The sequence below is a fragment of the Rhinopithecus roxellana genome, chromosome 5 (genome assembly GCF_007565055.1).
Source record: "Rhinopithecus roxellana isolate Shanxi Qingling chromosome 5, ASM756505v1, whole genome shotgun sequence".
NCBI lineage: Eukaryota > Metazoa > Chordata > Mammalia > Primates > Cercopithecidae > Rhinopithecus > Rhinopithecus roxellana.
In genome coordinates, this window is record NC_044553.1 from 88,209,605 (window position 1) to 88,231,621 (window position 22,017).

Below are 22,017 nucleotides of genomic sequence, written 5' to 3' on the forward strand. Positions count from 1 at the left end.
GAAGAGCACATAAATTAAACAGCAATGAGAGAGCCAAGGAAGAGATGCAGGGAGAATCAGGGAACAGTTCATGGAGGACGCAGCCTTTGAGCTGGGAACTGAAGGGTGTGTGTGATTCTGGCAGGCAGAAGGGCCCCAGGTTTCTCCAGTTGGCCTGTGTGTGCTGTTGCCAGGTCTGATGAGCTGCTTGGGAAGTTGGTAGAGATACGTTAAAGAGCCAAGCACAAAGCCGGGCATGGTAGCTCATGCCTATAATCCCAGTACTTTGGGATGCTGAGGTAAGTGTATGGCTTGAGACCAGAAGCTCAAGACCAGCCTGGCCGACATGGCGAAACTCCGTCTCTACTAAATTACAAAAAATGAATAAATAAATAACTGGGCGTGGTGGTGCATGCCTGTAATTCCAGCTACTCAAGAAGCTGAGGCACAAGAATCGCTTGAACCTGAGAAGCGGAGGTTGCAGTGAGCCAAGGTCATGCCACTGCACTCCAGCCTGGTGACAGAGCGAGACTCTGTGCTTAGTGGTCAGTCCTAGATTGATCAGGAAAGAGCCTTTGCTGACATTGGCTGTGCCTAGTTGAGCCTACGCCTCACCAGGAGCATGCATCTGACTTACCAGAGAATCTGAATGTCCCCCAGGGAGAGGAAACGCCACAGAGTGTAGAATTGTATGCCTGGGCCTTAACGATTCAGAACATCTGGCCAACAAGTAAACATGCAAGTTTGAGGTCCTTTCAAGATTTTCAAAAAATGAACAACCTAAGTGGTCACTGGCTTCCTTCTCCTGAGAGTCCACTCTAGGTGATCTGGGCTTGAGCTAAAGCTTTGGAAAGGTCTAAATAGAGTGGCAGATATGCTCATTCTGCTGGGTAGGCAAAATGGAGAAAGGGAGCATGTCAGCCTTCCTAGTCTCAAAGTCTTGACTTTTTTTCCCTTTAGTACTGTCACTGGGGCCACCTTAACAGCCTAGGCAGGGGTCAGTCTTTCAAAAAAAACATTAGGGGCCGGGCGCGGTGGCTCACGCCTGTAATCCCAGCACTTTGGGAGGCCAAGACGGGTGGATCACGAGGTCAGGAGATCGAGACCATCCTGACTAACACGGTGAAACCCTGTCTCTACTAAAAATACAAAAATTAGCCAGGCGTGGTGGTGGGCATCTGTAGTCCCAGCTACACAGGAGGCTGAGGCAGGAGAATGGCGTGAACCCGGGAGGCGGAGCTTGCAGTGAGTGGAGATCGCGCCACTGCACTCCAGCCTGGGCGACAGAGTGAGACTCCGTCTCAAAAAAAAAAAGAAGAAACATTAGGGAGCTCTCAGCCACTCTCCCACTTACAGGAATATTAAGGCAAGGAGGGAATTCAGCCCTGAGTTGCTTAGAAGATAGCAGTGACCTGCTTCATAGGTATATGTGGTAAAGTAGGGGAAATTGGCCTGGCATCCTCTTCAGAAATGGAAGGTCCTGGGGTGAGGAGGAACATGTCACAAGATCCAGATTCAAGTCTTGATTCCGCCTTTAATGCCACTGCAGTGGAGGATCACTGACTCCTTTTCCATTTTTATAAAATAGGGATGATAGTATTTTCTCAAGGTTGTTGTGAAGAGCAAATAAGATAAAGTTTATGAAAGTTTTTATTAATAATAAAATGCTAGGTGAATGTTAGATAATGTTAGTACTAAGAAAATTCCCCATAGGTGTTTTCTGTCCTTTCTCTTTTCCCAACTTCAGACATTCAAGATCATGAGCTTGGTCTTTTTCCTTGCCTGTTGTACCTTGGTCTGTTCTGGGACCTGTTTCTTCCTTCTTAACCCCCACCCTCCTTTGCCTCAGAAGTCTGAGTTGGAAGAAAAAGCCAGGGACCAAGGAAATCAGGCTAATGTTTGTGCTTGGAGCCCTGGGCTCTTTCCCCTTCCCCCAGACCTGATGCCCATGAGATGAAGCCCCATGCCGTGCAGGTCTCTCTCTCCATAAGACTATCCAGTCCATGACCCTGGCTGTGTCTCTGCCATCTGACTGGGTGACATGGAAGGCCCAAGAAACCGAAGGATGATGGTCTCGTCAAATGCTTTTCCAGAGGAGACAGTTTCTCTAGGCCCATCTCCATTTAATGACCTATGGTTGGAAGACCTGAATTTGGGTGACTGGATGTGCTCTTTTCTGCCTCTTAAGTAAAATTCCTCTCAACTCCAAAGGAAATACTCCCTATTCTGCCTTTCATACCACTCCCAGGTCTTCCTTCCTGGACCTAAAGAAACAAGCCATCTGGCTAATCTGTCCTAGTACGTAAAAACCTGACCTCTCTCCACAATGAATGACTTTCTGTATGAAACTGGGAGTCGGCCTAACTAAAGTGAAAAGGAAGATGGGTAGGAAAATGTTGCAAAAGGCTCCTGTAAGGGGGTGGATTTGACCTTGGCAATGCCAAGGGGAGGGCTGGGATCCCAGCAGGAATATTTGCCCTGTAGCTCCCTGAGCAGATTTTAGCTTTTTAATGTCAGTCTCTAAACTGGCCGCCTGTCATGAGGTTAAGTAGCAGATAGCCCTGAGGCTTCTTCCTGGGCTGGAGACCATGCTTCTCTCTTTCAATGACTGCCTCTGGCACCTTCCTACTTTCTAGGCCTGTTTTGAGGGATTACAGGAAGAGCAGCAACTGAAAAGCCCAAGTTCCTATCCTTCCAAAAGGTTCCAGCCTTCATGTTTCAATAGAAAGGCTCCCCCCATCTCCTAGAGTCCCCCTAATTGTCACACAGCCCCATTTCTTCTCCTTCCCCTTTTCATACTGGGAGCTACCAGATGAGCATTCGTGGCTGTCTGGATGAAGAATGAAGCACTGCAGGCTGCAGGGAACTTACCAGTCAGAATGCCCGCCCTCTGTCTCCCTCTCCTCACCCCAGAGGAGGCGTCTGCCTGCCTGCACACTCCTCCCCTCCCTGGCACCTGGGTACAGACTCCAGTGACTCTAGTGAGGACACTGCCTCAGGGTAGATATGGCCCAGCTGGGAGAGCAGGGAGTGGAGGAACCCCGTGGAAAGATGCCCCAAAAAGAGAAGACCTGTGCATGAGCCTCACTCCCCTTTTCTCTCTTTCCTCCCCTCCCTCCTTCCACTCCCCTGCCTTACCCATGCACACAGCTTGGCTTCCGGCATCCTGTGTGCCGCCTGCTGCGTGATTTACAGCTTCTCGGCTCAGAGAGGCATCTTGGAGGCATCTTGCAGTGCAGGGAGCAGTCCAGAGCCTCCTGCAAAGAGCCTGTGGGAGACGCAGCCTTCATGTTCTTTCTCAGTCTTCCTCCTGTTCTTTGGCCCATGGAGCAATCACCAAAGGATAGACTACACAAGGCCTTTCATTTTAAAACCAGGTATATAGAGATCTATGTTGCCCATTCAGGTTTTGCCTTTACATTCAAATCCAAGTGATGCGGCAAGCTAGAGATGACCTTCCTTCCTGCATTGTCTCTTTGTAGCCTTCTTCCTGGAAGAGAGATGAGGTTGAGGGGTGAGGTTGGTTGAGGACAATTCCGAGACTGCTGCGGGACAGCAGATGCACTACAGCCTGTGTGTCTGCACTCTGAAGCACATAGTTGCTGCCACTTTGAACCTTAACTGTCTTCTGGACCCACTGCGTGCAGGCCCCAAGGTTAAGTTCTGTGGCTGCAGACATTCCTCAGATGCTCCTGCTCCCCGCCCACCTCCTTGGCTGCCAAGAACTCCCCAGGGAGGGTGGTAGAGGCCTTTTCCTGACTCTGCTGCTGAAAGGGCCTGAGAGTGTCCTCCGGACATGTTTGACCTCTCTCTCAGACCCCTTTCCCCTTGTGTACAGGAGGATGCTGATCTCAGGTGCCCCAGTTGCCTAGGAGGGCTTTGTGTCCAGAGGGCGAGTGATTTCTCAGGGAGCAGGGCCTCACCGCCCTGGATAGGTATCAGTAGCTTCTCTGTTAAGTTGACAGATTCAGGTGCAGCTGCTGGAGAGCAAGGCGCCAGTTGTCCATGGTTCCCCCATGTCTGTCTCCAGGTACCTGTAACCAACAAAGATGGTGGTGTCATTAATGGGAGGTTTGTAATGTTTTCTTCTTCTCAGATTTCAAAACATAAAATGGAGTTTTATTTAGAGACTACATATTGGGAAAATATACTATCCACAGAAATAGCTATCATTGTCGGCAACCATTTTAATGTCAGAGGGAAAAAATTGGATCCGCAGCTTTCTCTGGGAGGTCAGCCATGGTGAGATTGTCCCCCTGCCCCCAGGCAGGACACAGTGTAGATAAACCTGCCAGTTACCTGTGCAGATAAACCTGCAAGAGATGTTAGCTTGCCACCTGCACTGTGTGGCCCAGGGCAGGTTTCCCCTGCCCAGGACATAAAACCTTCCATTGTCCCCTTACCACTCTTGATAAAAGCTATACTTCCTCTCTCAGAACTCTTTACAGAACCAAGGCTGCTTCCCTTCTATGGGTGACTGCTATCTATCATTGTAAAGATGCTTTATCAAATATTAATACGCTGAGGTTAATAATAAGACTGTGTTCTCTCCCTGGGCAGTGCAGTCTGAGTGAAGCATGTTAATAGCCTCCTCCATCTTTGGGACATTTCTGTGGGATTTGTTCCCAAGGGCAAGCTCTGACCCCAGGCCTTGACTGTGTTTATGGCTCTCAGGAGCAGCCAGCACCCATTCTCCCTGCCCCATGTGTCCCCCACATGCTGCTTGGCTGAGGAGGAGGTGCCAAGGGTGTTGTTTTCAGAGCATCTGTAGCAATTTTCCATTTTCCCTTTATAACATGTCACTGAGAGAGACTGACAAGGAGGCTAGTAGCAGCTGAGTCTCTGTGAGCATTTTACCTCCAAACCCTTTGGCCTTCAGACTCGGGAAAGTAGATCAACCAGAGAGTCTCATTTTACAGTCTAGTGAGACAGAGGTAGATCAAATAATCCCACACGTGTCTATATGCATAGACACATGTGCACTGCAAATTATGACAAATGCTATGAAGATTTGCTGGGAACTGTAAAGTTTGTAACATAAACTGCAGCTCAGTTCAGGGGATAAGCGTGTTTGAGTCAGAGCACAGGGTCGGTGGTGTTGATAGGAGGGCAGGCAGGGGCCACCTCACAGGCTTCATAGGCCACCAACATTGCCAAGGTCCTGGGCAGGAAGCAGAGGAAAACTCAAAAGGGGTGGCTGTGGAGTTTAAGGAGGGAATTCTTTGCAAAACAGTGGCGAGGTTGAAGCGTCCAAGAGAGGGAGCATTAGCTGTGGGCTGCAGGACAGGAGCTGAGTCTTCAGTAGAGGGTGGAGGGTAGGAGTTGCTGCCAGCCCATCAAAGTACTTTCAGCAGGAAAATGACATGGTTAGATTTGGGTTTTTAGGGCTCTCTCTGACTACTAAGGATCACCCTCTGTAGGGAGAACAGGTTGTGGGGAGGCTGTGCAGAAGTCCGGTAAAAAGAAGATGCTGTTTGAGTTAGCTTGTTACCCATAGGTGAGGAGAAAATGGTCTACCTGGCAATATCACTCTTCTGTCCTCCTGCCTCTATCATTAGGGGACCTTGATCAAGTCACTCTTCTGCTCCTCGGGGCCTCTTTATCCTCACCTATAACACCAGGGGCTTGAACTAGATGATGCCCAATGCCCTTCTAGCTCTGACAGTTTGAGGAGAAGCCACCTATGGAGTGGTGTTGACAATGTGCCTCTTTACCCTGAACCATGTAGCTTTGGTTCCTGGCTTGGGGAAGGGAACTGATCCTTTTCAGCAAATCGGTGCTTCTCCAGAAACTCTCTGTTCACTAAAGGCATCAACTAGGCTGAGGCCAAGTCCTGGACTGTCTTGACTTTTGCAGCCCCGTGTTCTCAGAGAGTGTAATCTCTCTCTGCAGCCACTACCTGCATGCAAGACAACCATGCCTGATATTTGTGCAGCTGCTTCATGTTCTAGCTGCTTTTGTTCAGGTCATCTCCATGACCCTTCACCCACTCTGTGAAGTGGGCAGGGTATAGCTGTTGTCATCTCCCTAGAGATGAGGAAGGTCGCAATGCCAGGAAGTGGTCAGGACAGGACTAGGATCCCAGGGCTTTAAAGTCATCACAGCGCTGCTTGGGCTGCAGCCCTCGGACCCTATTGAATGTTCTTCATTCTTACCTTTTGTGCTCCTTTGCGCCCCCCGCCCCAGAGATGCCCCTTCCCATTTTTCCTTCCAACACCAGCCTTTTGAGCCTCCTGCCTCCTGCCTCTCCCCTGTCCAGTCTCATTTACACAGGACAGTTAGAGTCTTTGTCCTCCAGCACACTTTTGGGAGGTGCTGCTTTACTTAGGAACCTCTGGGCTGTTATGTACCTGGACTATAATGTTCACATTCCCTAGACTGTCCTGCAGCTGCCTTGCTCTGGATAAATTCACTGCTTCTCACCCCCACTCCCAAAACCTGCATACATGTACACACATGCACACACACACATAGGCACTTGCCCGTTGCCACCTGAGGGGCTTTGAATATGACCTCCTTTTTCTTCCCTGCCATTCTAAAACCATTATCATCTTCAAACTCCAGATGAAAACTAGCCTTCTTCAAAAATAAAAAAACTTTTTGATTTAAACTGGTCTACGATAACTTGTTTTCTTTTGCAATAATATATAAAGATCATATTTTATGTAAAAATGCAATAGGAGCTGGACACAGTGGCTCATGCCTGTAATCCCAGCATTTTGAGAGGCCCAGCAGGGAGGCCAGGAGCACCAGACCAGCCTGGCCAACATGGTGAAACCCTTTCTCTACTAAAAATACAAAAAATTAGCTGGGTGTGGTGGCACATGCCTGTGACCCCAGCTACTCGGGAGGCTGAGGCACAAGATTTGCTTGAACCCAGGAGGCGGAGGTTCCAGTGAGCTGAGATTGCGCCACTGCACTCCAGCCAGAGCAACAGAGGGAGACTCCACCTCAAAAACATAAATAAACAAATAAAAAAGCAATAAGATATTTACTTTGGTATCTTTTTAACATTTTTATTAACAATAATATATATTTAATATAGAAAATATGAGAAAAACAGATAAAGAAAAGCAGAGATTTTGTTAATGTCTCATATAGACATTTTAATTTCTACAGATGTATGACCGTATAGGTCTGTGTATATATTGTTATCTATAATATTATAATCTTAGACCCTCTTTCATGTAGCAATATGCTATGAGTATCTTTTCATGTCAGCAAACATGCAAATTATTTTAATGGCTATATTGTCGCCCTTTGAATTACTATACCCCAAGCTCAGCCTCCCAAGTAGCTGGGACTATAGGCGTGCACTACTGCACCCGGCTTCTGACCACTTTAAAATCAGTCTTATGGGCTTTATTCTTGCATTTGCATCTTAAGATACGTAGTAAGCATCCTAAACTTCCATCTTAGAATCACCCCTAGCTATGTCGCAAATCATTAAGGGTTAGGGAAATAGCTGTTCACAAAACCAGTGTGATGAAAGTTGGTTGAAAGGAAAATTCCTCTCCAAACTGGTTAAACAGAAACAGTAGAATTTGTGTCATCATCATTTATGATGTGTCCCTGAGAGTCTGCCCCATGCTAGGCTTTATTGTGGATTGGCATCTGTGTCATTGAGGTTCGCCACAAGTTCATGGCTGTTAAAGTATGGCTCACTTGGCTGGGCACGGTGGCTCATGCCTATAATCCAGGCACTTTGGGAGGCCAAGGCAGGCGGATCACCTGAGGTCAAGAGTTTGAGAACAGCCTGGCCAACATGGTGAAACCTGGTCTATACTAAAAATACAAAAAAAAAAAAAAAAAAAAATGTAGCTGGGTGTGGTGGTGCGTGCCTGTAGTCCCAGCTACTTGGGGAGGCTGAGGCAGGAGAATCACTTGAACCCAGGAGACGGAGGTTGCAGTGAACCAAGATAGCGCCCCTGCCCTCCGGCCTGGGTGACAGAGGGAGACTCCATCTCGAAAAACAAACCAACAAACAAAAACAACAACGGCGAAACAAAGCATGGCTCACTCTGGTTCCCTAAGCTCTTGGCTTCTTGGCATGAGAAGGAGAGAAATCACAAGTTGTGAACCTGCAAAGGGCTCAGCATGAAATGACTGTTTTCAGAAGACTCGTGGTCCATGGGCCTCCCTTGGTGCCTTTGCTCCTACCTGTCTTTCTGACCTCCTAGTTTTACCTGTAGCTTAAGGCTGTGAGTGACTGAAAATGCAGACTTCCTCGAGATAGAAACTTTTTTGACTTTTCATCTATTAGTCCTCAGGGTTTATGAACTTTATATCCTATTTTTCTTTATGGCATCTGTTGTTTCATATTATAAAAGCAATGTATGCCCATTACAAATATTTTAGAAAACACAGAAAAGAAAAAAAAAGTTACCCAGCATTAGGACATAGGTTTGAAAATCTTAATTTTCCTCCAAAATACATTATAATATCCTTTCCTGTCATTGAAATTTCTTTAACAACCTTAATAGTACCCTCATTAATATACCAAAATATTAAATTATCCCTTGTTTTTGATTATTTAGGTTGCTATTTTCTATTCTTGAAAGCAAATTTTGGCCGGGCGCGGTGGCTCAAGCCTGTAATCCCAGCACTTTGGGAGGCTGAGATGGGTAGATCACGAGGTCAGGAGATCGAGACCATCCTGGCTAACACGGTGAAACTCTGTCTCTACTAAAAAAAATACACAAAACTAGCAGGGCGAGGTGGCGGGCGCCTGTAGTCCCAGCTACTCGGGAGGCTGAGGCAGGAGAATGGCGTAAACCTGGGAGGTGGAGCTTGCAGTGAGCTGAGATCCGGCCACTGCACTCCAGCCTGTGCGACACAGCAAGACTCCGTTTCAAAAAAAAAAAAAAAGAAAGCAAATTTTTTTTAACAGAAAAAGGAGGGATAGGCACAAAACCCTCAAGGAATGTAATGGAAAGCCACTGAAGCAATAAATAGATGGACCCAGAAATGGGAGATGAAGCTTCCAAAGATAAGATACTTCAACTTTACCGTGTGGTTTAAGGACGGCTCCTATTTTTAAAACAACCCCACTAGGGACTTTTGATGGTGAAGTTCCCAGATGCCCGTGACGTCAGGGGGTGAAGCAGGTCCTGGAGTGGGTGGGGCTGGCGGCTGGTGTGCTGCTAACCAAGAAGGGAGGAGGGAGGACCCACGGGAAGCCTGGCGAAGGAGTAACACAAGAAACAGACTGAGCCGTGACCCTGTGGGGAGACATTTATGCTTTAAACCCCCGTGGGGAGTATTCAGAGGGCAGAACCTCAGGCAGTAGCTGTGTGGGGGTCGGGGAGGCAGAGCGTTCCTTGCTTCTTACAGACCTCACTTCCCTCTTGCATCCAGGGGCCAGTGCTTCTCCTTACAGACCTCACTTCCCTCTTGCATCCAGGGGCCAGTGCTTCTGCCAACCGCCTTGCTCTCTGCTTTTCACTTCTCTTATGGGCTCGGGTGGTTAAGGATGCTTATGATTTTGGCCTGGTGAAAAATCGCTAAGGCAGGAAAGCACACAAAAGGAATGAGGCTATCTTGGAAAAAGGAACAAAAGAAAAACATGTGAGTATTTTCTTTAGGCTGGGCGCGGTGGCTCATGCCTGTAATCGCAGCACCTTGAGAGGCCAAGGCGGGCAGATCACCTGAGGTCAGGAGTTTGAGACCAGCCTGGCCAACATGGTGAAACGCTGTCTCTACTAAAAATACAAAAATTAGCTGGGCATGTTGGCACACGCCTGTAATCCCAGCTACTCGGGAGGCTGAGACAGGAGAATCACTTAAACCCAGGAGGTGGAGGTTGCAGTGAGCTGACATGGTGCCATTGCACTCCAGCCTGGGTGACACAGCGAGACTTTGTCTCAAAGAAAAAAAAAGGAAAAGGAAAATATACCTATTTCTGTTTTGAAGAAGTAATATATACACCCAGTAAGTAAAACCCAAAAGCTATAAAAGGGCAAATAACAAGTTTTACTCCCATCTCAGTCCCCCAGACATCCAGTTCTTTTCCCACAACCTCTGTTAATCATTTCTTGTGTATCTTTCCAGGAATATTTTATGCATATATAAGCACATGGTCTATATTGTTTTTCCCCAGCTGTAGTTTTGTTTTTTGTTTTTTTACTGTATACTGTTCTATGTTTCTCACCCAATGTATCTTGATGATTGTTTTATATTAGTATATAAGCAGCCTCCACATTCTTTTTTTTTTTTTTTTTTTTTTTTTTGAGACAGAGTCTCACTCTGTCGCCCAAGCTGGAGCGCAGTGGCACGATCTCGGGATCTCGGCTCACCGCAACCTCCGCCTCACAGGTTCAAGTGATTTTCCTGCCTCAGCCTCCTGAGTAGCTGGGATTACAGGCACGTGCTACCACACCTGGCTAATTTTTGTATTTTTAGTAGAGAGGGAGTTTCACCATGTTGGTCAGGCTGGTCTGAAACTCCTGATTTCGTGATCTGCCCACCTCAGCCTTCCAAAGTGCTGGGATTACAAGCGTGAGCCACTACGCCTGGCTTATTTTTTTAATTAAAAAAATTTATCAAAAGATTTTAAAATTTAAAAATGCAATGAATTTCCAACTTATATTTAGATTTTTTTTTTTTTTTTTTTTTTTTTTTTTTTTTTTTTTTTACCAGTGTATGAATAGATCTGTAGGATAAATTCCTAGAAGTGGAATTACTGGGTCCAAAAGCATGTACATTTGTAATTCTGAGGGGTCTTGCCAAATTGCCTTTCATAGAGGTTGAGCCAATTATACCCTCTTCAGCAACACATGAATGTTTTTTCACCACGTCCTTGCCAACACAAGTATTTTATCAGACTTCTTGATCTTTGCCCAGCTGATAGGTGAAACAGTGTGTTCGTGTACTTTCATTTTACTTCTTGGCCTTTATTGTGCAAAATTACAAACTGATAAAAAAGCAGAGACAAAAATATAATAGGATCATTACATTATCACCTAAATTTAACAATTGTTGATATTTTGTTATATTTGCTGATCTATTTTGGGGGTTGAAGCATTGTTAAAGTAAATTAAAGATCATCATGATATTCTCCCCCTAATTACTCTAGTGTGTATCTCTGAAAAACAAGAACATTTTCCACCTAACCACGATACCATTATTACACCTAATAAAATTAACAATAATTCCCTAAAAATATAACCTAATACATACTTGATATTCAGATTTTCCAAGTTGTCTGAAAAATGTCTTTGTGATTAGTTTATTCAAACAAATTAAGGACCATTATTAGATTGTGTATTTGCATGTGTGTGTGCATGCACGTGGGCTTTTAATTTGGACCTCTATTATGAGTGACTTGTATATTTTTTATACTTTTTTTTATACATTTAAGAGACGCTTATAATTTTTTCTGTTAACTCTTTGTTCACATTATTGGTCTTTTTCCTAGTTAATATGTGAGTGCTTTTTGTATATTAAGTACATTAGCCCTTTTGTATATTAAGTACATTAGCCCTTTAGAAATTTTTTTCCTCATTTGTTTGACTTTGCTTATGGTGTTTTATCCATTACAAACTTTTTTTTTTTGAGGCGAGTCTCAATCTTTCACCCAGACTGGAGTGCAGTGGCATGATCATAGCTTACAACAGCCTCAAACTGAGCTCAAGTGATCCTCCTGCCTCAGCCTCCTGAATAGCTAGGATTACAGGTGCATGCCACCACACCCCTCTAATTTTTAAATTTTTTTGTAGAAATGCAATCTTGTTAGATTGCCCAGGCTGCTCTCAAACTCCTGGCCTCAAGTGATCCTCCTACCTTGACCTCTCAAAGCTCTGAGATTATAGGTGTGAGTCACAATGCCTGGTCCAACACAAACATTATTTTAATGTAATTGAACTTTCAAATTTTTATTTTATGGCTTTTGGATTTTGTGTCATATTTTGAAAGCCCTTCCCTACACTAACATTGTAGAAAGCATTTACCATGATTGATCTTTTCTTGTTGTTGTTATTGTTGTTTTGAGACAGGGTCTCATTCTATCACCCAGGCTGGAGCACAATGGCAGAATCTCGGCTCACTGCAATCTTCAGCTCCCGAGTTCCAGTAATTCTCATGCCTCAGTCTCTTGAGTAGCTGGGATTACAGGCGCGCGCCACCATGCCTGGCTAATTTTTGTATTTTTAATAGAGACGGGGATACGTCATATTGGCCAGGCTGGTCTCAAACTCCTGACCCAAAGTGATCCACCTGCTTTAGCCTCCTGAAAGTGCTGGAATTACAGGCATGAGCCATCATGCTTAGCCTTATTTTGGTATTTTTATAGTTTTGTGTTTTACATTTCAATTTTTGACCCACATGAAAATTATCCTGGAGTATGAGGTATGAATGTAACGAACTTTTCCTGCCTGTCCATCCAGTTTTGCCAATACTCTTATTGAGTAATTCATCTTTCCCCTTCCTATTAGAAATGCCACCTCTATCAGCCATTAAATGCCACTATGTACTGGGACTATTTCTGTCCCATTGATATATCCATCTTTTCATATGCTAGTACAACACAGTTTTACTATAAGTTTACACTATTCTTTGATAGACAAAACATCTGGAAAGGTTGGTAGCCCTTTAGTAGTCTTATTTTTTGGAATATTCCTATTTTTGGTTGAATGTTTTTTCAGTGAATTTTTTTTTTTTTTTTTTTTTTTTTTTTTTTTTGAGACGGAGTCTCGCTCTGTCACCCGGACTGGAGTGCAGTGGCCGGATCTCAGCTCACTGCAAGCTCCGCCTCCCGGGTTCACGCCATTCTCCTGCCTCAGCCTCCCGAGTAGCTGGGACTACAGGCGCCAGCCACCTCGCCCGGCTAGCTTTTTGTAATTTTTAGTAGAGACGGGGTTTCACCGTGTTAGCCAGGATGGTCTCGAACTCCTGACCTCGTGATCCGCCCGTCTCGGCCTCCCAAAGTGCTGGGATTACAGGCTTGAGCCACCGCGCCCGGCCTCAGTGAAGTTTTTAATCATTTGTCTTTTTATCCCACAAATTCAAATTGTATAATTTAAATATATTTAAAACACTATTAAATATATATTAATTTAGGGTAAATTGATATCTTGATGATGTTGAGTTTTTTATTCAAGACCTCAGCGTGCATTTCCATTTGTCCAGATTTTCTTGTGCATGCCTCAGGAGCCTTTTAAGGTTTTCTTTGTATGGATTTTGCATATTTCCTTTGAGATGTAATCTGAAACATTTTGTATCTGTATTAACATTGCGGGCCTTACAAATTCATATTTCAGGAAATGACCCTGCCACACCTTCAGTGCCTCCTTTGCCTCTAGGATTACATTTTTTTTTTTTTTTTTTTTTTTTTGAGGCAGAGTCTTGCTCTGTCACCCAGGCTGGAGTGCAGTGGTGTGATCTCCACTCACTGCAAGCTCCGTTTCCTGGGTTCATGCTATTCTCCTGCCTCAGCCTCCTGAGTAGCTGGGACTACAGGCGCCGGCCACCACGCCCAGCTAATTTTTTGTAGTTTTAGTAGAGACGGGGTTTCACCATGTTAGCCAGGATGGTCTCGATCTCCTGACCTCGTGATCCACCTGCCTCAGCCTCCCAAAGTGTTGGGATTACAGGCGTGAGCCACTGCGCCTGGCCAGCCTCTAGGATTAAATCTAAACTTCTTAGCCTCTCGTTTAAAGCTTTCCACATCCTGTTTAAAACCTGCTTTCCCCTGTAATCCCAGCACTTTGGGAAGCTGAGGTGAGCGGATCACAAGGTCAGGAGTTTGAGACCAGCCTGGCCAATATGGTGAAACCCCGTCTCCACTAAAAATATAAAAAATTAGCCAGGTGTGGTGGTGCACGCCTGTAGTCCCAGCTATTTGGGAGGCTGAGGCAAGAGAATCACTTGAACTCAGGAGACAGAGGTTGCAGTGAGCCGAGATCGCACTGAGACTCTGTCTCAAAATAAATAAATAAATAAACCAAAAACCTGCTTTTCTCTAACCTGTAGCTAGCTATTCCCTAGCCCTAGCCCCTGAATAAGCTTTGGCCTTTTTTTTTTTTTTTTTTTTTTTTTTTTTTTTTTTTTTTTTTTTGAGACGAAGTTTCACTCTTGTTGCCCAGGCTGGAGTGCAATGGCAGGATCTTGACTCACTGCAACCTCTGCCTCCTGGGTTCAAACGATTCTCCTGCCTCAGCCTCCTGAGTAGCTGAGATTACAGGTGCTTGCCACCAGGCCTGGCTAATTTTTTGTATTTTTAGTAGAGATGAGGTTTCATCATGTTGGCCAGGCTGGTCTCAAACTCCTGACCTCAGGTGATCCACCTGCCTCAGTCTCCCAAAATGCTGGGATTATAAGCATGAGCCACCGCGCCCGGCCTAGCTTTGGTTTTTTATACCTGTCTGTTTGGACTCATTCTGTCTCCCTGGCTCCCCTCCCCTTCTGACAATCCAAAGTGGCTTTCTTCACCAGGTCCCCCCTCGACCACTCCAATAGGAAATGACTTATTTCTTCTTAGAACCCTTGAGCATTGACCATATGTGTCATGTATCTGATATGGAATTCAGTATTACCCTGTGATGGCTTTTGTGTTATTAAAGTGAACTGCCACTTATTTCCTATGTGCTTGCAGAAGTTAATTGGTGGGTTTGAGTATTGTTTCCTCAACTGTATCTTAAGGCTTTGGGGAGAGTGAGCTGCCCAACGCCCCTGCAGCACCTAGGACAGGGCCCACTAGTAATAGCAACAGTAGTAGTGACGATAACAATGAAAATTCACATGACGGCAAGCTTTCTCTGTGCCAGCCCGTTCCATGTACGAACTCACTTATTACTGGATAAATATATTTGAGGGTTTTAGTGTCATGGGTGTATTTGACCTCAAACTAAACCTTTGAAGGGTTTTAGGTCACCCAGTCCCCATACTCAGACAATAATTCTGGGTCAGAGCTGATCAGGGAGGAAGATGAGTTTTCTAGGCAAAGGCCTAACACATAGCAGGGAATGAGGATGGCCACAGCCTGGGAAGGAAAGGGAAAGAAAGAGGAACAGAGAGGGCTGTGCACAGTGGCTCATGCCTGTAATCCCAGCGCTTTGAGAGGCCGAGACAGGAGGATCACGAGGTCAAGAGATCAAGACCATCCTGGCCAACATGGTGAAAAATACAAAAAATAGCCAGGCGTGGTGGTGCATGCGTATAGTTCCAGCTACTCAGGAGGCTGAGGTAAGAGAATCGCTTGAACCCAGAAGGCGGAGATTGCAGTGAGCCGAGATAGCGCTGCTGTACTCCAACCTGGCAACAGAGCGAGACTCCGTCGAAAAGAAAAGGAAAGAAAAGAAAAGAGGAACAGAAAGGAATGAGATGCCAGGTTTGATGGCAGCAGAGGCTGTGAACCAGTCCATGCTGGTGGACTCACCCCCTTTCCTGCACTGGCAGGGTAGGGCTCTGGAAATAAGGCCTGGCTCCTGGCAGTGCTGTGCTGAGGCCTCCTTCCCATGGTGGGTCCCAATAGGATGGTCTGGGTCCCCTGGGGACAGCAGGCCCAGTGCACAGCCACCTCTCTTCCTGTCCACACTACCGGGGTTCCCAGCCTAGCTGGCTCCAGGCCACCTGCCTCTCCTGCACTTGGAAGGCACGGGATGAGCGTCTGGGCTGTGCAGGAGTGAATGTGCTGAGCACGCCAATGCCAGGCGGCTGGAGACAGCCAGCTCATGGAAATGCCTCCCACCCAGGGGCCTTTTCTCCCCTTCTGATCATCATTAGCCTCTCGAAATATTTCCGTGTCTCAACATTGCAAAGCGTTTTGGGGCTCTGGGGATTCTGGGTGATTTCGCTCCAGCCTTCAAATAAACTGGCAGCTAGGAGGCCACCTGCCTGTGCTCAAAACCTGTGGCTCCCATGTTTGAGGGTCTAGGGGGCATCATTCATGTGGTGAAAACTGGGGAGATCCAAGGGGGCTTTCTGATACTTCTGCACCAATAAATGTACCAGCCCAGTGGCCTAGAATTAATCCATGTTCCCAGCTAGAAGCACTCCCTTACCCTTTGCCAAGCACAGATAAATAGGTCTCAGCACCCATGTAATGAATTGTTTGCATTCTTAACAACAGGAAAAGGAGGAAGAAATACTTTCACTTTGGGGGACACCTACCTCTAAAGGGGCTAAAATTTTCACCCCTCTTAGTCAGAGGCTCCGCACCTGACCTGAAGGGCTAGCTACTTAAAGAATAGATCTGGTTTCTAGGGAAAGAACTGTGGGACTGTGGCTGGCTCTGTTGAATCTATAAATGCCCCAGAATAAATGTAATTGCTTTCCGTCCAGTATGGCATCAAACCCCGTTTAGTTACATTTTGCTGAAGCAGCATTTAAAATCAGGAAAGTGGTTTAATTTTCTGCTGACAAAAGGGTAAGGGGAGTTTTCTCGCTCAAACTTTGCACAGAGGCCCAGAATAAATGAGTGCCATTTAAATTCTACATGTATTTAGGATTCACACAGTCAGTAGTAGTACTTTTCCTCTTCTTGGAAGTCTTATTTGGATGGCTGCTGTAGAATTCTTCATGTATGACTCAAGCCCTCGTCATATTTATAATAGAGTCTGTCTGCCTAAAGGATAGGGACCGTCAGTCTTGTCCTTGAGTTCCCCACTGCCACCCAGGGCCTGGCACCTGACGGTTATATGGTAAACATTTGCTCTATGAGTACACAGAAGAATCAAGGGTCTGAGTTCCTAATACCAAAATAGCCATGAAACAGGAAGGCATCTGATGCAGCAAGCCTCAGGAACTGCCAGGATTCTACCCTTGAGGCAGAACTGGCTGAGCTCCTCTTTTTGTTATTGTTGAATCAGATATTTAATAATTTAAAAAGCCAGCCCTTTCACGGTTGAGGCTCAGTCGAGCTCACAGCCTGCTTCTACCACGCGGACACCGCTCCTGGCTAGGCCACTCCAGGTGTGTCCTGGCTGTGATCTCCCCCACCCAGCCATGTACCCTCCCCAGGGATCCTCCACAACCTCCAGGCCCAGCCTCACTGTCAAGTCACCTCCTGCCCTGAATCTTCAAACCTAAGTGCCCAGAAGCCAATGGCCACCAAACTGTTCATAAATCCAGAGAGGGCTCCCTCCTCTCTTCTCACCTTCAATTCTATCTTACTTGTTTTTCTTCTTTTCTGCTACTTTTCTTTTTTTTCTCCCTCTCTCCTTCCCTATCCTTTTCCCTTTATTTTGTGCCATCCCAGTCTTCTGTCCTCTCTCCAGCATCTTGTCCGAGCTTCCCCAGGTAATGCTCATGCCTAACTTGGACAGACCACCAGCATTATTTGTACAGAGGCATTAAGAAGTACCCCACCTGATCTGGTACAGCATGGGCCTGGGGCTTGGCTTGGGCTGATGCTGATTTAGGGTGGGGATGTCATGTCACCTTCCCAGGGGTGAGAAAGACAGCATAATGCCACGGACAGCCCTCAGCCCAAACCTTCACTATCCTTACCCCCACATGAATCACACATTCTACATATCCTGTTCCCTTGCTCATCATTTTCCTCCCCCTACCAGGAACTCCTTGAGGGCAGAAAATTAGTTTTACCTCTGTGTGTCCTCAGGCCTAGCACAGTGCTGCCACATAATAGGAACAGAATCAATGTTTATACAGACAGCCACAATACAGCTATGGAGTACTGATGGTGTGCCAGGTTCCAGACACTGGAGACAGACAGGTGACCAAGACAGATTTCCCTGGGCTCAGGGAGCATCCAGGAGAGAGGAGGAAATGTAAATGCAGGGAGCAGGGCACAGGAGGGAGAGACCCAACCCAAGTGCCATTTACACCAGCTCTTAAAGGATGAATTAGTGTTAAGTGAAGGAGGTGGGGCGGAGTGGAGGGGCTCAGAGAGAGCATTCTAGGCAGAGGGAATGTTTGATGGGTGGATGGGTAATCCTGGCATTGAAATCTGAATTCAATGGCACAACAGTACAGAGTAGTCTGACTGATACAGGGAAACAGATGCTGAATTAGGAGTGTCCTGACACTGTGCATAGAATATAATGGCAGTGGGAGTGATCTCCTTATTGCCTCTGTTCTGGTGGCATGTAGGCTGGTATTGCTACATCTTGGTGACAAATGCTCCCAGGAAGGGAGTGGAATGAATACATCGACCTCCTCTGGCAAGCATGGGGGTACCCTGGGCTTAAGGTAAAACCCCTTGGTCCCATGTCACATGGACCCTGCCAACCTCAGGCACCTCACCAAGGTTCTTCTCTCCACCTAGATGAGCGGGAAGTTGTTCAGAAAAAGACCTTCACGAAATGGGTGAACTCGCACCTGGCTCGAGTGTCCTGCCGCATCACCGATCTCTACAAGGACCTGCGGGATGGGCGCATGCTCATCAAGCTGCTGGAGGTGCTCTCTGGAGAGATGCTGGTAAAGTCCCTTCCGTGGGCCTCGGGGCTGCTGCCATCGGCCCCTCTTCAGCAAAGCCATGGTTTGAGGGCATCTCAAGTTCTCATGGCCTTCCCAGTTTTCTCTCTGCTCCTTTGGGAGGCTCTAATACTTAGAATGGGAAGCATCCACATGGCTGACTGGGTTCTCTGAATTCTCCTCAGAACTTCTTGCCTCCTCTGACCACTCCCACCCCTTCATGCTTCTCCCAGAAGCCATGCAGAGCTCCTGACTTTCACACTGGGCTCTGGGCATCTGTAGCTGGCCTGTGATGGCCTGGCCCTCAGTCTCCCCATTGGGCTAAGATGTGTCTCTCTTGGAACCAAGAGGAAAGTGTGGAAGCCATTTTGCTGTGTGTTTTACCACCCTTGCAAGTGGAAATTTATTAGAGGCTGTCTCAGTTGTAACCCGCCAGCAATACTGTTAACCCCAAAGGAGAAGTAGATGAAGGTTTATGTTTTGCTCAGCACAGTGTAAGCTTTGTGTCCTTGGGCCTATCAGGCAGGACCCTCTTTTCCTCCATTTCCCCCATGTGTAAAATGAGGGCAATGATACCTGTACCTGATGAAGTTATTCTGAGATCCTCAGAGTCTGAATGAAAAGGCTTGAATGAAATGTTGCCTTTTCAACTCCATGCTGAAGTTCTGTCTCTCACCCTGCATTGAAATTCCACTAGATGGCCGGGCGCGGTGGCTCAAGCCTGTAATCCCAGCACTTTGGGAGGCCGAGACGGGCGGATCACGAGCTCAGGAGATCGAGACCATCCTGGCTAACACGGTGAAACCCCGTCTCTACTAAAAAAAATACAGAAAACTAGCCGGGCGAGGTGGCGGGCGCCTGTAGTCCAGCTGCTCGGGAGGCTGAGGCAGGAGAATGGCGTAAACCCGGGAGGCGGAGCTTGCAGTGAGCTGAGATCCGGCCACTGCACTCCAGCCTGGGCGACAGAGCGAGACTCCGTCTCAAAAAAAAAAAAAAAAAAAAAAAAAAAAAGAAATTCCACTAGAGAGAGTTACCATGGGGAACCCATCAGATGAGGCAGTTATCATCAGGGGAGAGGAGAAGGTTGATTGGCAGGGATGAACCCATTATCAATCACCAAGCTAAAAGTCACTCTTAACACTGACTGGCAGTAAGCAGTTCTTAGAGCTGTGCCTGGCACATAGTAAGTGATCAGTTAACCATATGTTATGTTATCTTATGCAAATGCCATTTTTCGCCCACTCAGAGGGCTTTGTTCAGCCCTAGAAGGGCACTGATGCAGCCTGGTTACCCATCTCTGGGTGCTTGTTGGAGGGAATCTCTGAGCTTTGCTGAAAGGAAAGCACTGAATAGTGTCAATGAATGACCATAGGACTTGGAGTTTGGCCAAGAGGGTGGACGGTGGGTGCTTATGACAAGAGCTGGTCTAGGCTGCGGCCTCTGGGATGACTGCAGTTCCTCCATGCCCACGGGGGCCACTGCTGTCTCCCAGCCAAAGCCCACCAAGGGGAAGATGCGCATCCACTGCCTGGAGAACGTGGACAAGGCTCTCCAGTTCCTCAAGGAGCAGCGTGTGCACCTGGAGAACATGGGCTCCCACGACGTTGTAGACGGCAACCACCGCCTGGTCCTGGGCCTCATCTGGACCATCATCCTCCGCTTCCAGGTAGGTTCCTGGGGGGCAGAGGAAGTCGAGGGAGCCCTCAAGGCTGCACAGGGCCTGGGAATCTTCTAAAATGGTGAACAGAGTGGGGATGTTAGTGCACATTCTGGGAGTCTGTAAATCTTCCATGTGGGACAGTGCTTGTATCACCCCAAATCACTGAAGCTCAGGCGGAGCTGCTCACTCAGTAGTATAGTCTTTTCAGGGAGAAGATAGAAGTTAATTGGTAGCTGGGTTGATATCTGGCTGGAAGATTAGCTTTTTAGCCTCCTTCCCCTACATATGTAACTTCTTGGTTTTTGAAATAATTAGATTCAGAAATTGCAAAAATTGTATAGAGGATCCGTGTGTATATTTTCCAGTTAGAAACTTTTCTCTTCTCACCCTGAAATTCAAAGTCCAGATAATTTGTAAGGAAATTTAGAAAGGGGAAGGGGAGGAAAACAGGGGGACAGAAAGAACCTTGCCCAAGAGGTGAGGGCAGGAGAAAGAAGACAGCATACAACTCGCAGACTAAAGACCTCAACCAAGTGGTCCTGGATGTCCGATCTCACTCTCCATGGATGTGTAAAATTGAACAACAATAGCAGCAGAGTTGGGGAGAATGGAAAGGCAAGAGGAGCTGCTAATGAAAGTACAGTACTCACCAGCATTCATGTTGTTCCACAGCCTCAAGGGGCATTGCATGTCCAGAGAAGGAATCGGGGCATCTCGTCACTGATTCTCCAAATTCTATTAGAGTTATCCAATTACAGCTGTCTTGTCCCTGTGCCATTTTGGCTGACTGAGGCAGGGAAACAGGCCGCTGGGGCCCAGGGCCTCAGGGTGTGGTGTTGCTGCGGGGCTGGCAGCTACAGCAGAGGGACAAGGGAGGGAGCCTCCCAGGGACAGCAGGAAGGCACAGATCCAGATGCGAATTCTCGTCAAATCCCTCTTGTTCTCCTACCCTCAGATTCAGGATATTGTTGTCCCAAGTCATGAAGGTCGTGAAACACGCTCAGCCAAGGATGCGCTGCTGTTGTGGTGTCAGATGAAGACGGCAGGGTATGCCTTGGGAACCAGCTGTCAGCACGTCCCCCACCAGCCCCTTGCTCCCCACAAGCACTGCCATCCCCAGAGGGACACTAGACCTCATCACCCAGAACTACAGCTGCCTGCCTGTAATTGATGCAAAGTCTGTCCTGACCTGATTCTTTGAGGCCTAGAATACAGGATTCTTTTCCAAAGTTACCTGCAGGCAGACTGGGGGGTCTGTGTGGTGTTCACATCTGATGGGGGAGCCTCTGTGTGTGGCTTAGCTGCTGCCCCCTCTTGGTGACCTGGCTCAAGAAAGGACAGTTCCATTTCTTTCCTGGTATATTGGCCCTCAGTTTGTACACTTGTTTGGGACTACAGAAAATCTAATTCTTAGCTCTTACTGTTTCTCTTGGATGCAGCTACCCTCATGTCAATGTCACCAACTTTACCTCCAGCTGGAAGGATGGCTTGGCCTTTAATGCCCTGATACACAAGCACCGGTAAGAGGGAAGGGACAGCCATGGGGACTGACTGAGACAGCCTCCCTGGGAATATCTGGACACATTGCATTTAACATGGAGTCACAGAAATGTGACCTCCGCTGTTCCTTCTCCTCTCCCCTTCAGCACCCCATAGCACCCCCACTTTCCTTAAATCCCAGCATGTCTGCCACCCACTTCCCTCATGTGCCGAGGCTCACACCTGCCCCCTCTCCTGCTCCCGTCTCCTCCTTTCACTCCTCTTCCCGACAAACCCCCTGCCTCTGCACAGTGTCTGCTTCATGCTAGGGCTGCCCTGCTAGTGGGGATGCTGTGGCCACTCCCTTTTCACAGTCCAGCTTTGTCCCCAGGCCTGACCTGATCGACTTCGATAAGCTGAAGGACTCCAATGCCCGGCACAACCTGGAGCACGCATTTGATGTGGCTGAGCGCCAGCTGGGCATCATCCCGCTCCTCGACCCCGAAGGTGAGCCACACCCACCCCTG

The 22,017-nt window shown here is 47.1% G+C and overlaps 1 protein-coding gene across 2 annotated transcripts in view; it reads left to right on the forward strand.

The window, feature by feature from the left end:
* SPTB (spectrin beta, erythrocytic) overlaps window positions 1–22,017 on the forward strand; it is a 137,648-nt gene that overhangs the window by 59,569 nt on the left and 56,062 nt on the right. For both annotated transcript variants that reach the window (XM_010383706.2, XM_010383705.2), the window contains 5 exons: window positions 18,203–18,354; window positions 19,844–20,017; window positions 20,967–21,058; window positions 21,451–21,531; window positions 21,882–21,997. In XM_010383706.2, the coding sequence (XP_010382008.1) occupies window positions 18,203–18,354; window positions 19,844–20,017; window positions 20,967–21,058; window positions 21,451–21,531; window positions 21,882–21,997 (615 nt within the window). The remainder of the gene's footprint in view (window positions 1–18,202; window positions 18,355–19,843; window positions 20,018–20,966; window positions 21,059–21,450; window positions 21,532–21,881; window positions 21,998–22,017) is intronic.